Consider the following 17,436-nt stretch of genomic DNA (forward strand, 5'->3'; position numbering starts at 1 on the left):
TCCAACCCTAACTGTTCTATGATTCTATATTCTTATAAGTCTTGTGATTTTGGGGTCCTTGGACAGGCAGAGTTGAAAACATACGGGCTGTGGAAGAGCAGTATCCCCTCCTGTGATGGGCTCTGGCTTTGCATCACCTCTGTAGCTGTATATTCTTTTGGTCACAGACATGAAATGCAGAATTAAATTAGTTATTCTTTGGCATTCCTTTTCCCCTGAAATTCAGCAGGATTTTGGAATCCCTCCACGTAACACTCTTCTCTCTTTGCATGAAACACTCCTAATTGCTGATTACACTTTTTGAATATAACCTTCACTTAAGATCCATTCAAAGAAGACAAATGGATGCTGCTGCTGGACAGAGACGGGCTTTTCTGTATCAGTGTTCAGACTGAGATCATCCCAACTCAGCATGAAAATGCTTTAAGGTGGCCACTTACTCATCCTACCAGAAGAATTTGATGCAATGGCTATTTGATTATTATTTATATTCCATTAAAAAATTTAGTTGTAAGATCTAAGGCTGCAAGGTCAAACTTTCAAAAGAGAGGAGATACCTAGGCTAAGGCAGGATACCCCTTCTGGCCTTACATGCCTATGTACTATGACAGATTTTAATCAGAGGATCATATACAGTTTTTGCAAGGGATCCCCTTATCATTAATGCAGTGCACAGGGTTAGACATTACATAAAATTTCCTGAAGAACTCTAATCCATAAAAGTCTAGCACAGAAAACTTACTTAGCATTGATATTTGGCAATTAGAGAACTGAGTACAGAGCCAGTGGACTAGAAAACATCAGGCAGTGATGCTTTCTGCAGTGCTTTTAACTTTGTCTGGAAATTTCTGACTGTAATTACTGTTGAGTGTAAGTACTTTTTTGTGCTGTGTTGGCAGAAATATGTAAAGATGGCTTACAACACAGATTAGTTACAAACACAACAGGTCATGTAATTAGCCTCAGTGGCATAATAAAATGTAGCTGCATAGCAGCTATCACCCCTTTCATGCTGCCTGGCTCTGGATTGAAGTAAATTGTAGGGAGAATACGGGAATGCTCATGAACAGCACATGAATTCTCTCCCCACTGCTTGCGTCACATGTAAAGACCACTCTCAGCCACCAGGGACAGAGCACCAGCATGGCTGAGGGTGAGACACAGGTGCTTAAGAGCATTTATGTTCCTGCCTGCTTGAGTGGACAGTCCAGCCCTTTAAAGACCCTGTTTAACCCATCCCAAGATTCCACACCGTTTGAGAACATCTCTGTTTTAATGACAAAGTGAGTAATGGTATCCAGTGCTTTGTTGGGAAAGCCTTCATGAATCCACAGTATCATTGCGGAGCAGCACACAGAGAGAAAACAGGAACATCCTCCCACCCCCACTAACACCATGGGCTCTGCTGCCAGAAGAAAAACATTTCCAATTCAATTGTTTTCCTTATGGCAAAGCTGAGATTCCCATTCAGGACATTTAAAAGCCATAAATCAAAGCATCCACAGTAGAACTAAAATTGGTCAAGATCACAGAATCGTTTAGGTGGGAAAAGACCTTTAAGATCATAAAGTCCAACTGTTAACCTAGCACTGCCAAATCCACCACAATATAAGCCTATATATTAACTGCAAAAGTTATTTAAGAAAACAAAAGCTGTAAATTAAGATAACATACAATTAAACCTAGCAGAACTAGCAATGTAGAGATAATGTGTCTTATGAAAGTCTTAACACTTAATTATGGAAATTGAAATAAGAAGCATGAAAATTACAACTGAACAGTATTCCCCTCTGATACATTCACAGAACTGAGTATTAAAAAGGATCTTATGAATCCAGCGAAATGATATATAGGTCAACTTCAAACAAACAAACAAGCAAAAAATCGAAAACCAAACAGAAAGAACAGACGGCCAAATCTCAATTTAAATATACATTCAGGCATTTGCATCAGCAAAGATCAGGCTTTCCAAACAGGCAGGCAAACATACATCATGGTAAGCTAAAGTGGCTCTAGTGCCTGCTTAAAGCCATCTTACTGAAGTGAGTGCACAGCTGCATTTTCTTTCAAAATACTACTGCAGCCTTTTAAGAGAGAGGGGGAACAATCTAAATTCTGGCAGCAGGGAATATTTCACAAATCATATATGCTTTGGCATCAAGCCCTTAAAGCCAGGGGCCTTTACTCACAGGCTTTGCTGGGAGAGATCCACCCACCTCAAGTGGGATTAATTAAAAGAGGCATGTATGATGCAAATAGTTTCTGTTTCCTTACAGAAATATTCAGAGCACATAACCCAAAACAGCTTTAGAATCATAGAGAAGCAAGGAAGAAAATTATTTCCTGCTCCCCTAACCATTTTCCTTTCCTTGTACAGTAAGAAAGAAACAATGAGAAAATGCCAAGAGCTCACCAATCCTCTACAATTCTTTTGATTAAATGCTAATGGAATTGAGGAACAAAAAGGATGTGTTTAAAGGCAGGGCTGTATCACACTGTAGGGTGCCCAATTCTCTGAATCAGATGTGTTCTCAGCCACTCGCTGGAAAAGGACAGTCCAAGTCTTACCCCTGAAAATTATCTTTTTATCTTAAGGCAGAACAGGAAAAAATAGAAAGCTCGTATTTCTTCAGCATGTCAGGATTTTCAGCTCCATGTGACAGTGACGGGGGCTGCAATAAAAAGCTCCTTTGGAAAGCTAGATGAACTTTAAAAATACAACTGTCTTCTCAGGAAGCTAAACTATTTCCCTAGATACAAGAGATCCTGACACTTCAAGGAATCACTGCAGAAAATGGTGGTACTGCAGTCAGAACATAGAGCCCCAGTTCAAAAAAAAGTCACAGAGAAAGCTCAAGTTTCCACCAGAACTCTTCTTCAAAACTATTTTTTTCCCCCTTTTAATATCTCAGACCCATTTTCTGACTCAATTTCCTATGATCCTGCAAAGGCTGTTATTAAAACCAGACCAAGCGTAGCAGAAATTCCAGGGCTCAAAAGAAACATTTAATAGGCACAGGAGCAGACCACACTGTCCCCCTCAGGTGATTTCCCCTGCAGCCCCTTCCCTGGGATTTCCTCTCTTGGACTTTAGTCAGCAGGAGAAACCTGAAGTTTCAGCAAAACAGCAAACGCTTCCTTTATTCTTAAGCAGCTGAGATTTTTTTATGTCTGAAGATTTCATAGCTCTAAAAAAGAGAACTAGGATCCAGTCTAGAATACATGTATTGCAGATAATTTTTCCACAAAAAAGTCAAGCAGTCGTACATTCAATTATATATCCAGCTACAGCATTTTAAAAACACTGACCTCCTTTATCAGCCATTGCTTTGCATGCCACCAGTGGCAGTCCCGAACTGAGTTGTTTGTGGGCTGCTTACCCAAGTGTCTTTTGTGTGCTGGAAGATTCCTTTCTGGTCTCCATCCCACCTATCACTTTCGCTTCAAAAGATTATCCCCAGACATGCTCTTGGCAAACCAACTCAGGAAAACATTGTTCATGCAAAATTACAGCCAGGCAGGACAAAGGAGACATGCTCATTTGCAAGGCAGGTGAGACAGACCAAGTGAGCTATGGTTCTCTCCAGTAGTACAACTGACAAAACACTGGACCTTATTTCTGTATCTAGTCTGTGATTTATCCTCTGACGGCACAGGGGAAACACCGATGCTGGTGCCCTTCAGCTCAGTCTGAGACTCTCCCAACAAGGGATGCTGCTTGGATTTCTTCCCTTTCAGTGCAAAGTTTAGTACCCAGAAAGGCAATTCTAGGTTGCTCCCCAGCAGTCCCACTGCAAGCTATTGGATATCCACTAAGATCAAGGAGTGTGTTTTGTGCAACAATGGCCTTTTCATAGCAATTATATAAAAATACTTCATGCATTTGGTGTACCTCATTTATTTATTGTTCATCTTATAAAGAGAAATTACATTAAAACTACCAAGCCTCAAATTTAAGTTACTGATAACTACAACAGATCTCACCTATTTAAAAGAAAGTTTTTCTCCAAGGGTTCTCATTTACCATTTCTAAAATGGAAAATGTGCACATTTTGTTTCTATTTAACTGGCTTTTTTTTTCTTTTTTTAACTGTGACTAATTTTAATGTAACAGTTGATTTATTAAAAATGGAGGAAATACTTTGTTCCAACATTGCCTATTCTGTCCATGCCTCTCATAATTTACGAAGTTACTGAAGCCCTCAGAAACAGGCTTTCACATATCTATGTGTGTGTATATATATATATGTATGTGTGCATATATATGTGTATTATGTCATTGTGAAGATAAATATTAAGCACATTTTATTTATAAATAGCAGTTAGTGCCACACAAAATTATAAAATATGCAAAGCTACTTTTAAAAGTACTGATAAACGCAAAGCCCTGGGAAGAAAAGGAAGTGATGTGGTTGTAACTATTCCTTAACTATTTGGTTAGTACCGTATGATCTACATTGTTAGACAACTATGGACTGCTTTCAACTGGCTGTAAATTACTTGCCTGGTGGAATAAGAATCAGATCCCTATCAGTTTGTTCCACAGTCCTACAAGGACTGTTCTTGTTCTCTCCCAGAAAAGCCATTACCTCCTCTGGTGAAGACTCAGAATGGTAGACATGAGTTGTTGTAGCCCTGCCACTCTTCTGAAGGAATGGTAGATGGCCTCTCTCTGTGTGAACCCCTATGTGGGTACAACACACCAGAACAGGGGTTCTTAATAACAAAATCTAGCGTCTTCAAACTGACTGACAGGAATGTCTTTTTTTTTCCTCCTTCATGAAAAAACTTAATCTCTTTTTAAAAAAAAAGTCATGTTTGTGCTAGAAATTGTTTCCTCAAAATGCCTTTGTCTCTTTGCAGTGAATACCCAATTTTGCTTTGTTATAAGACTTCTTCAACAAACAGTGCTCACTTTCCAACACTGTGCAGAAAGTGTCTGTTATGCTAGAGTGAGAGAACCATGCCCACCAGCAGGAAGATTAGACATCTTACCTTGGGACGCTGGGAGGAGCCCGGGTTGGCCGAGAGGGAACCTGGGGAGGTCCTCCATGAGCTTCACCACCACTTGGAAACTGGGGCAATGGTCCTGGTCGGAACGGGACTGGGGGAGCCCCTGATTGAGGGCCTGGAGATGGGATTGCAGGAGCAGGTCCTCGGCCAGATAAAGGTCTGGTTGGGGGGTTGTTTAATGTAGGCCTCCTCTGAATTGAGGGACTTGGAGGAGGTGATCTAGTAAAATATCAGAAATTTAAGAAGTTCAGTAAGGTAATGGAGTTTTTTGTTTGTTTGTGAGTTATTTTTTTTAAACACAAAGCCTTTTTTATGCCTATGAGAATTCTTTATCTTGGCATTTTCCTTTGTGTCAGTGACAGAGCATCACATATGTTTGTCTCACACCTTTCCCACAAACAGCATGCTTTACAATAGTCAGAAATAAACATATAAGCAAAGAAGCAAACATAATGGATTTTAATATTAGAGTTCCTATCATGGTAAGTGGATTTTCTAGGACGTGGAGCCTGAGATGCTAAATTATTATAACAGCTTGCAAGAAGAGGCTCTGTGGATGCATAGTAGGGGTGACAGAAGCGGCTGCTATCTGAAGCATCAGACAAGCTATAAATCCACTGGGTGGTCTTCCACAAGGCAAATTGTCTGTCTGTGTTCACATACATATCCATAGGATACATATATGTGGGAAAATTACTTATTTTCCTTCATAAATGTGATTACAGACTACAGAAGTATCTGCCCAGAAATACAGGCAGGAGGGGAGCTACCGATGCTGGCGATGTCTGCCTGTTCTAGATTTCATTGCAATACAGATTTGAGGATCCTTACCTGCGGGCCTGCTGAAGCCAAGAGTCATCTACAGGAGGGGGTGCAGGGGTTGAGACAGTGCTAGTGCTAATATCACCAATGATTGCTAAGGCTTCCTTTAGTGCTTGGTACATGCGGAGCATTTCATCTCGCCTCTGCACCTGTTCAGCCGACTCCTCCATTAGAGTGTTTTGGTCCTCAGAAGAGTACAAGTGAGCCAGGAGCTCTGCGTTGATAAATTCTTTTACCTATTTCATCAGACAAAAAAACCCCACCAAACAAATAAACAAAAAAAAAAAAACCAAAAAAACAAACAAAAAACCCCACACAAAACCAAAAAAAGAAACCACAACACACACACAAAAAAAGCAAAACAAAACAAAAAAAAAAAGCCAAACCCTATTGAAAATAGAATACTGAACAAATACAGAGTGAGATCCATGAAACCAAGAGACATACCTCCATTTAATCAGTTTCTGCTACTACCTTACAACAATTCTACTGGTCATGCAGTTTTTGTTAGGTTAGATCAGGGACTAAAATATGCTGAACTTAGATTGCGTTTATGGTGGGGCAGCCTGAGGTCTAGCTGTGGCCCAGGGAAAGGCCGGCATGTGCAGCTGGCAGAGCAGCTGGAAAAGGATGGACTGGACCTTCTAGCAGCTGCCTGCACACAGATGGGCTTAATGCAGTAAGGAAGCTGTATTCTGAGAAGACAACTCACATGTGAGGATAAGATGGTTTTGTGCAGTCACTTCACAAGGCACCGTGGCCTTTTTTTTTTGGCAACTATCTTTGAAACAGTGGACATGGTTGGAGTTAACACTGGTCTGTCTCTCAGTGGCGACACTTGTGTTTACAGTTCATTTCAAGCAGGCTTCCCAACAGCGCATACGAATCAGCTGGCGTTTTGGTCCGATTTTAAATGACTGAGAGGTAAATAGCAGCCATTAGCAATATCATCAGATACTAAATTCCCCTGGAATGGGAATTTTCAGGCTTTAGAGCGTCCCTGACAATTATTCTCTTAGCAACAATTTACCCTACTGTAGAGGGTGTCTTTCATCTACAACAACTTTGTCAGATTATAAATATCCCATCCACATGCATTCAAACTGAAGGGAGAAGTCTTCAAGTAATCTAATTTACTAAGTTGATTTCCTGCTATGCCTCTCCTGGTTATGGAAACCTGGGCCACATTAAGAGAGAGAAAAATCTAGAGGTACTCTGATTGAGTAAGACTGTGGTAAATATACCAACTTTCTGGCCTACTAAATGCTTGCATTTGAGACTTTGATTGCTGTTCTGATCTATTTCTCATCTGGCTTTTTGCTCTATAAAGCTTCTTCGAGCTTTATAATACATCCCCAAGATTCTGATTATATAAACCTGAGCTCTGTTTGCCCATGGGTTTGTGCTAGTTCAGCAATACAGATTTAAATCCTGACAGTTAGACTAAGGCAATGTTTGTGTTCAGACAAGGTCAGTAAGAGCAGTCAAAGTGTATGGGCATGGGACCCTTTATGGTCACCTAGAATGAAAAGGCCAGGACACTATTTACAGGGAACTAAAACCATTTTGCTTGGGCTTGGCTGTCATTTCCCATTCATGTATGACAGGAGATGCACAAATTCTTAGCAAAGCCTGCAAAAATTTTCCATGAGTCTCATGCTCTTTTCCAGTAGATGGTACTGATCAAGAGCCAGAGTATACTACTTTCCTCGTGATTGCCAAAAACTCCACATTAAAAACAGATATTATAGTTAAAGAGCATCACATTCTACTTGATGAAATGAGCATTTTAATGGCATCACTTCAAAAAAAGAAGTCCTAAAATTAGATTAAGGCCAGAGCTGATTGTAAAAGCATTGTTAAACCACAAATATTTGTTTGAAAAAAATCAGCCTGTGACAATTACCATGAGAGATTCCTGTCTGCCACTAGCAGGAACACTTGTGGAAGGGGAAGACTGCTGTGTTAAGGATGGTTCTTGGATCAACCTCTTGCCTTTTGCAAGCAGATGCACTGTACTAGACAGAGGAAGATCTTCCGTAATAGCTACTTTCTCTGTTTTCTCCAGCTTGGAAAAGGAAGGGAAGGTGACACTTACTCACACCTTTGCTCCTTTCTAGAAAACAGACTCACAGGAACAGTTTAAAACATTTTCCTTCACAGACATCAGACCTGCAGTCAAAGCCAAACCATAGCAAGCATCTGCGACACCAGTGCTGTAAGGTCACCGCTGTCACACTGAAGTGGGGTAAGGTGGGCTTACAGCTTCATTCATCAGTGGGCAGACTACAACATATATCACTGCCTCAAATGCAAACACAACCCATTCTTTAACCTTAAGTTTGGCAGTAATAAGTACTTGGGAGTTTTTCTACTCAGCTGAGATTGGTATCAGCACTGCTTATGGAGTATAATACACTGTCTGCTGGAAGACCAACCCTCTTGACTAATCTGCAGTACCTAGGCATCATGAAATACAAATTCTGAAATGTGTGTTTTGTTTGTGCATGTTTGAATTGCTAATTGTAACTCAATGCAGTTCTGTGTGGTAAATGTATTTTCTTTTAAGGTAATCAACATCCACCCTAAGGAAAGAATGATGGATGCATTTGGAATACAACAATTTAGGCTTAGGCCTCAAAATATGCTTAGGGACAGCATCTAAGTATTTTCTGTACGCTGAGTTTGAATCTGATACTTCCCTTGAATTGTAAGTGCTCATTTACAGGCCCACAAAGCGGAAAGGAAGTTCTAGCAGGACTTGGGAGGTTACAATTGTCATGGAAACAAACTACTTGGGATCGATTTCTTTCCAGAGTTTTGGAGGCAACACAGTGGGGCAGCAGAAAGTTCAAAATATGCTCATCAAAGGGGAAAAAGCAGGGAGGGAGGGTGTTTTTACTTAGCTTCTGGTGAATGGATTCACTTCTGAAGACTCCAAGGAACACACACACAACTTAACAGGACCCACCTTCTGTCACAGCTCCATTGCTTTCCAGATCTATGTACAGCCTTTTGGCATGGCTCAACAGACTTAATTCAAACATTTCTTTCTCTTTTTAATAGTGCTGATTTTTAAAAAAAGTGATATTTAGCTGTTGTAAAATATGGTATTTTACTGCCTATGCTGCACAGAAAGAAGTGCACTAATGCTTTTAGTCTCACTCTTCAGAGACTTTTAAAATGTTTTGATCCTTTGCCACAAACTTAAATTCTAGGATTGAGGTGCAGGTCTTAGCTCTCTAGCAAGCCCAAACACAGCTATGGACTATGAGGTCCATATGCTGTTTTAAGTCTGTTGGGTTTGTGTGCCATGGTCAGCCAGCATGGCCGACTTTACTGATGTAACTAGCAGTATTCTGCTTCTGAGTACAGCACACTCTTCAGAGACCCTTAAACTATTCCATATGAGGAGGTGAGTGGCAGAAAATTTTGTGTAAACTTTCAAAAGGAACTACTTGCCAAAATGCAGTTTATGAAATAAGAGCTAAAAGCCAGCCTTTTCAAAAGGCACTGGAGTTGTGTTAAGTCAAAGCAGCAAGTTGCTAGCTGTGATCTGGAAAGCGCAGAGAGAACATGCACACCCTATAAAGTCTAGAGCATGGCTGATTTCAGGAAAAAAAGGGCACTTTGTTGTTACCATGGTCTTTTGTAAAAAATCACCCACAAGTAGAGCATTATTTGGAACCTGACTCCCCTAATCCTAAAGAAGTTAATAGAATATCTCTTGCCCTCATGCAAAAATTCTGCTCTTAGTATATGTACCAAGAAATCCTATTGAAATTTCCAGTCCAACCACCTAACTCTTAAGCACAACATGAATTCCACAGGGCTAATGAAATCCATCAGATGAAGGCTAGAGATGGCTCCGAGTCAAAAGCAAATGCTACTTTTTAGCCAGATTTGCCCTATAGTACATTGTAATTGTAAAGACTGATTGGTTTGATGACCTCACAGAAAAGGTGCTACCCATAACTAATGGGAGCTGTGCTCCCCATTATGAATTTATATGGCAGCAGTGGCACTAATACTAAGTTTAGTTTTCAGTGTCAGAAACTCTGATTTTGACTCTGCCAGGAACTGGCAGGACTCTGCCAGGAAGCAGCATAACTTTGCCAGGAAGCAAGGGCTGAGCTTCTCATGCAGTGAAAAACCAATGATATCTCTAAACCATATCTTTAACCAAATAATCTTCAGATCTAAGAGACACACACAGAATAAATCAAGCAACCACATCTGCTTATCTAAGCAACAGTGTCCAAGGCTTCTAAATTTATTCCTTGAAAATGGTATCCTGAAAATATAAAGAAATACAAATAAGAACTGTTTTAAGAAACTGTGAAAAAGGGCAACAGACTGGAAATCAAGGAAGCACGACTTTGCTCTGGTGATTTCACAGACTGCCTAGATGGAGCTCCCAGCTCGCTTCTCCTGTTATATCAAAAGCAAGACCAAAAAAAAGACCCCAAACCCACCAAACCCAATTTACCTTTAAATAATAGCTTATATTCTGATTAAGATGTAAATTAACTGCATCTTTAGCATTTTGAGGCAAGCACTCAAAGCAGTGTGTCAGCCTCTGAGAAGGCTGCAGAACCTCCGACTACTATGGAATATTGGAATATTTTGTCTAAGAGTGTGACATCTATGGGAGTGTGTTCTTCTGTTTAGTACATGCTGCTGTTGTTGCTGCTGTATTCAAGAGGTGTGTTTGAGAGTAAGGGATTTGACAGACATGATAAAATAATTTAGAACTCTGGTGCTACTTACATTATTGATCATAAGATGCATAATTGTTTTCGGTATCAAGTCTCGGATACATTTGTTGATAATTGACATGTAGGAGTCCACAAGATTTCGAATTGTCTCCACCTGTCTCTCCAGCTGGGGGTCCATTGAAAAATTGTCCGCTTGGCCATTCTCATCATTTTCAGTCTACACAGAAGAAAAAAAAGAAAAGTCAAGTCTTTCAAACTGCAGTAAACTGGAATTATACTGGGGGGAAAATGGACTTAAACTGTAGTAATCCAGCAATATAAATCATACAAAGAATGTCTGGAGGTTAAAATACGAAGTACTGGCCTGTTTAACATTAGTGTTTAGATCATGAAATTTGGACCTTAAAGGTTAATGCAATACAAGATGCAAGACGTTTTTCACAAGTTACATTATATATTTCCACACAAATTTGTAATTTTATATTAAAGAAAGTCTTCAGACAGAGAATGAAAATAAAACCCCAAGAAATGTCTCACATCACTTACTATATTGCTTATTATCAAATCTTTTACATTCAGATTCAAACAGCTTGAATCATGCAATAAAGCACCACTGCAAGTCTGGATTTCAAATTTTACCCTCCTATGGGTAAAAACCATCCTTGTTACTTAAGGCTGATTCAGTTGTGACAAATTCCACAGTTCAGCCTCAAATTTGTTAGATGTGAATAGCACCTATGTAAACAAAGGATTTATGAAGGGTAACTACAAAAGCATCATTGGTTCCAGTGCTGAAGGCTCAGCATAACATTGGCTGGATTATATATTAGAGATCTCTTTTTCGTAGGACAGAAAAAATAATTCTTTGTATATAAACAGTTGGCCTAATTAAAGAAAATACCAGGAACTAACTGAAATCTAAAAGGTATGTACCTTGCTTTCGTCTGGCCTTTATAAATATAAGAAAACCTGAAAAAAGAATAGTAGCCTTTTGGTAAAAATCAAACTGATCTCTGAGGCTCAAAGATGCCAAAATAATGGAATTTCAACCTGGAAAGTACAAAGAACAATGTTCTTCCCCAAAATATTGACATATAAAACTTCTCCCTGAAAACAACCACCAAAGCTATATTAGCATTAACAGTAAAATATACACCTGTCCTGTTGATACCTAGAAGCATAACATGAAGAAACAGAAAATACTTGAAAAAGTGAATAAACTGATAACAAGAACTAGTTATATACCAGCAAGACCCCTGTCAGCACAACTCCATTTACACTATAGCGTTTAGCTAAAATTTGGACATCACTAGTGCTTTACAGATTCCCTGAGCAGTTGAAATTAGTAGCTAACCCATTAGTGAAAGACTGTAAGAGTCAGATATGCAAATATGTCACCAAAGAGGCTCCTTCTTGCATGAAATGCATTCTGGCTAGGCAAAAAAGAGAAGAGATTCCTAATTTCATCTCATAACACAGGGCGTGTTTCTGCCCATGCAGCATTGGCAGGTACACCACTTTGCATTTACTCCTTGTAAACTATGCCATGGTCAGTCCAGTCTAAATGAAACGGCAATGGTTGTAATTTGTTAAGTTACAGTTTTGTTAAGAAATAAGATCCAATGTACCATTTAGAAACAAAAGTAAATATATTTAACAAAGTTTCAAAAGTTCAGATTGTTTTTTATTACAGAAAAATTACTGGAAAACCATCTACTCGTTAAAAATATTTAGCAACTGTTGGAACTGTGGAGGACACTCAGAGAACTCTGGATGAAAAAACAGTGTTTTCAATTCTGTAACACCAGTAGACACACTACCTTATAAGCCTTACTCATTTCATTAATAAACTGCATATGCCAAAAAGTCTTAGCATGCAGATGGACTATTTTCCTTAGCCTCCATGTCTGAAAAGAAACTAACTGTAATTTTCCCTGTGAAATATCAAATAAATGGAAAATCATACATCTGTCATAGATCCACAGATTTTAGCCAAGTACTGCACACTGAAAATGCCCCTTCCCAGTTCCCCTGCATTTGACTTCTATTCGCTTTCTTTTCTTGTTCTTTGTCTATATAAAGTACAGTGTGTCCATGTACTTTTTTTTTTCCTTCACTGTTTAAATTACAGATTGCAATAAGATTCTTAGCTGGCTAAGCAGCAAAGTGACAGATGTTTATCATTATCCTCATCAAGAGAATGTAAAGTAAAAATAGTAATTTGTCTGATCTTTAAGGCAAGGGGTAATAGTGTCTTGTTTGAAACTGTAGTAGAGCTGACTTCATACTGTTGATTTATTTTCTCTGAAATCAAAAAAGATCAATCTTTCATGAGTTTACAGTAATTTATTATGAAAGCTTCTGGCCATAGTATTCTTAATGATTTGATGTCTCAACTGAATGATTTTCATGCCAGAAACCATCTTGTTTGTATCGCACTATGCACATGGAAATCTGCTTCTAGCAGATTTCCATGCTCTGCAGTATACCTACAAGTGTTATCAGGCTTTCTTTGTAAGCTGTCTCTGCACTGTGCCAACAGCAGCATCTGAGAGTAAGGTTGCCTGGTAAAGCTGGGCATCATAACAAGACAGTAGTGATGTAGACACCCCATTCCATCGCCATGCCATTCTTTCAAAACAACTGGGTTTCACACTGAGCATCACGGTGACTCTAGCTTCAGGGCAGGCCATCACTCAGTCCAAGTCCCTGCCACTCTGCATTCTAAAAAGGCTCTTGCAAATCTGTGGCAATGAATAAACCCAAACCAGAATACATAAGAAAACCCTCACATTTCTCTGGCTGCTGTTGAACAGAATGTTTGTGCTGAACAGAAAAGGAGAACGAAGGAGGTGAAACGGGTTTCTGTGCCTCCTTTCCCAACAGCCAAAGCAGCTACTGTCCCCTTTCGGTGCTTCCCATCCTTAAGCCAGAACTTGCTAGTTCCAATAGCAAGTGTTAAGTAACAGCATATGAATCTGGGCTAAGTTTCTGTTCAGCTGACTCTTGCTTAAAACTGCTATTAATTGTTGACAAGGATGGAATAATATTACTTCTAACAAATACAACTGCAGCTACTTTAGGAACTTTTGCAAGTCTCCAGAAAAGAAACTATGGAAGAATCTAGAGTGTTAAAAACCAGGTAAAGAAAATTAGATTCATTTTGGAAAATTCAAATTCAGAGTATCTGATGAAAATACACCAAATATAGAGTAGCAATAGGTGAAAAAAACCACAGATGAAGGGAAGGTAACATGGAAACCAGGATGGTGTTTCCATTTATATACACATACCCATTGCTACAGGGATAGGTCCTTCTCTTCTACTTTCTCTGCACTTTAGGAGAATGAGACTAATACCCCTTCCTTGTACTCTGTCTTTCATAAGTTGTTTTGTGATCCTTGCATGGAAAAATGCTAGTAAAACCCAAGGTGTGTATCATTACTACTCTTCTACCTCTCCTGAGTTTAGATACATTCTGTACTAAGAAGGTATTAAGGATTAAAGTGTCATACAAGAGAAGACTAAAAACTGTATGTGAAATCTATACCACTTAAGTTTGTGGGAATTTTACTGCTGGCTGCAGTAGGAATACCCTACACATGCATTTCTACCAGAAAAGTTATTGGTCTTATGAAGACTATAAACTCTCTGCTGCAAGAGGAATGATTTAGTGTGGTACAAAGGGATGCAGGCATGAGGAATTGTGTGCAATCAAAAAAACAAAACAAAACCCACCAAAAAACAGCAACAACAAAACCAACAACCAAAAAAGGAAAATCTTCCTGATCATGGGAACATGCATTTTGAAGAAAGACCCCCAAAAAATTCAGGAAAAGTGATTCCTGTTGAAATTCACAGGAAAACTGGGTAATGGACTGAAAACAGTCCTGAGCTGGCCACACAGAGAGCACAATACTTCTAATTTCCATGATTTCATTACATTCAGGGCAGCTGCCAGCGTATTTAAGAACGTCTTGTATAACATTCCTGATGTCAGTTCCAAGAAGGAGCATTTGCCTAGCATTTTCATTAGAGCAGTGTATCAACCAATTTTCTGTAATCAAAAAGGCATTCTATTGAAAATGACTGAGAGGAAGCCGACTGGAAGGTGACGGAAAAAAGGGTAAAAGTCAAAGCAGTGGTAAAGCAATGCTCTGTATACTAAGAAACATGCTCATGGCTGCAGCAAGAAACCAGTCATTTAGAAGCTACTTTCCTATCTTTAAATTACAGATGCAAGTTCACAACAACCACCACCACCTGAAAAGTAATTATTCTCTCCAGAATGTATTTATATTTTAAGTCACAGATGCTGAATATATAATGTTTTATCTATTCCTGTCCCAAGAAAGGTTTTTCTTTAATGTACCAACACAGCACATTGCAATTGTCCTACCCCTCTGCTCTGATTTTTCCTAAATCTTTAAAACTGATTCTTGATATTCTCTCTTCATTGCGGTTTGATGCTGTCTATATAATTTAGCTAAGACACTCTCAGCTGTACATAGCATGCCTTTTGCCAGAGGACTGCTGAAACCACATGATGGCTTCACACAGTGAGGTTTTCTTACTAGAAGGAACTACAAGTAAACGAAAATACATTACTTTTGTGTATTTACAACAAAGCAAGCAGCAGAAAAAGAACATTTCCTGGGTAGCTTGGAAGCGGTCCTCTTCCCTCACAGAGCGTGTCTTTGCCACTCTCTTCCATGCTTTCAGCATCTCCTGACTTTATACTGCTGTGGCCTTTACTGAGCCTCCCACAGGCTGCCCCTTTCAGCTATTATGCTTTCATTAGCAGCCTTGAACCCCTCCAAGCAGAGGTTATGATCTAGCCTTCCCTTATACACATGGTCTGTCTCACTTTATACCACATAGAGAAAAGATATAGCCTAGCTAAATTTGATTCAAAAGTACTTAACTCTCTGGATTAGCTTAAACAATCGTCTATTCAGATTCTTCTTTGTGGTTACAGACACTGTATAGTACAGACCATTAGCTAAAATCTTCTACTGAAGCCACATAGTGCTCCCCAGATATTTACATAGCTTTAACAATACCAAACATCCAGAATCTGTGTTAGGCTCTCTCCCTGTCTTCTTCAATCAAGAAGCTGACTTGGAACTAAGAGACTGAAAGGAATGATGTGAAAACTCCAACACATTTGGAGTTCCTGTTGTCTTACAGTTCTTAACAGGTTGATAACTGATCATGTCAAATCAATCCAATCTCCATTTAGAGCAGGATTCAGATTTAACATTAGATGCCACATGTTTCAGACTTCAGTAAAGCTTTTTGACACAATCTCAAATTACATTTTCATTACGGGAAGTGTGCTCTCCCTGCAGTTACTCCTTGGATGGTCCTTTCCATAGAAAAGCTGTCAATGGCTCACTGTCAAACTGGAAAACGCTATCAAGGGGACTTTCATATGGGCTGTATTTTAAATGTACTTTAAGGTTCAGGATGGCAGATTATAGCCTGTGCTTATTATATTTACAGATGAGAAGAATCTAGAAGGGCATGTGAATACATTAAATGACAGGCTGGGAGAAACAGTTTAAAAATCTAGATGAAATTCATTATGAATAGAAAATATGTGACCTGGGCAGGAATAGATCAGTTATAAATATACAGCATGAGAATGTCCACTTAAGAGCAGTTCAGCAGAAAAAGGACTGTGTCTGCAATGTAACATAAACAGAGTATTGGTCAACAATGTCTTGCTATTATGATATCAGTGCAAGAACTGTGCATCCAATTCTGGTTATCACACTTCCAGAAATTTGTGGCACATTTTGAGAGTGTTCACAGGAAACAATCAAAGGAGATGTTCAGGGCTCTGTAAGATATGACTTGAAAGGAAAAGCTAAGATCAGTTGGGACTGATGAGTTCAAAAGAAACCACCTGTGGAAGGGGAGAGATGAGTGTCTTCGCAGATATGAAAAGGTATCAAACAAATATTTGGAAAGTGTTATATGGTAAGAACAGTGAAGCACGGAAATAGATGGCCTACGAGAGTTGCAGAATCTTCTCTGATGACTATACCAACATCCCTCAGAAATGGCCTAGGTACAGATTCCTGCCTTGAGGCAGGGGAAAGAAATAGACAACCTCTTGCAGCCCTTACATCCAGTGGCAATACTGGGTGGAAAGCAGCATGGAAATTATGAGCCCGCAACACTGCAACAAGAAAAGGTGTTTCTGAACATACAAAAACCCAACAACCCCCCTAACCCCAAACCAACCAACCAAAAAAACAGTATCTTCTACTTTTCCTTTTGTTTTATGCAAAAATCAAGTAAAAAATAAAACACTGCCATGAATAGCTGTCTCCCCTCAAAGAATCTGTACTCCTATTTCACCATTTGCTGCCATGTACATCTCTCACACAAAGGACTTTTACATAACCGTCCCTGCACTGCAAGTTTTGATTTGGAGCCAACAGCTGCTTCATGCCTTTCAGAACAGACTGCTGGACAAGCAAAAGCAGAAAGAGGCTGGCATAAGGAAAACAGCACCTTTGTTTATAAAACAAATACTACTTTGGAATTTGCAAACTTTTCAGTCAAAGAATTTCCTTGTCATAACAACACATCAAGTGCCCCATATTTATAAGAGCATATTAGAAAAAAAAGGATGTGAGATACTATTGGCATGATATTTGCCATTATTTCAGTGTAGAAGGAAGTCAACGGATGTTAGGAAGTCTCAAATAGTAGTGAGTTAGCTGGAATTCAAGTAATGATGATGACTAAAAGTGTGATGATTATCCCAGAAGATGTTCAGGCTGAAATTTATTGTTCTTTTGCTACCAAATGCATGAAACACATTCCCAGAGACAACAGCCTGATCCATCAGGGGACATGAATTGTGTAG

The 17,436-nt window shown here is 39.2% G+C and overlaps 1 protein-coding gene across 1 annotated transcript in view; it reads right to left on the reverse strand.

Moving 5' to 3' along the window:
* Positions 1-4,995: 4,995 nt before the first annotated feature.
* DNM3 (dynamin 3) overlaps positions 4,996-17,436 on the reverse strand; it is a gene marked incomplete at both ends in the record, with an annotated part of 132,383 nt that continues 119,942 nt past the window's right edge. Inside the window, 3 exons of the mRNA XM_010024630.1 lie at positions 4,996-5,232; positions 5,845-6,071; positions 10,606-10,770. Coding sequence (XP_010022932.1) covers positions 4,996-5,232; positions 5,845-6,071; positions 10,606-10,770 — 629 coding nt within the window. The remainder of the gene's footprint in view (positions 5,233-5,844; positions 6,072-10,605; positions 10,771-17,436) is intronic.

Source organism: Nestor notabilis, unplaced genomic scaffold (genome assembly GCF_000696875.1).
Source record: "Nestor notabilis isolate BGI_N333 unplaced genomic scaffold, ASM69687v1 scaffold14681, whole genome shotgun sequence".
NCBI lineage: Eukaryota > Metazoa > Chordata > Aves > Psittaciformes > Psittacidae > Nestor > Nestor notabilis.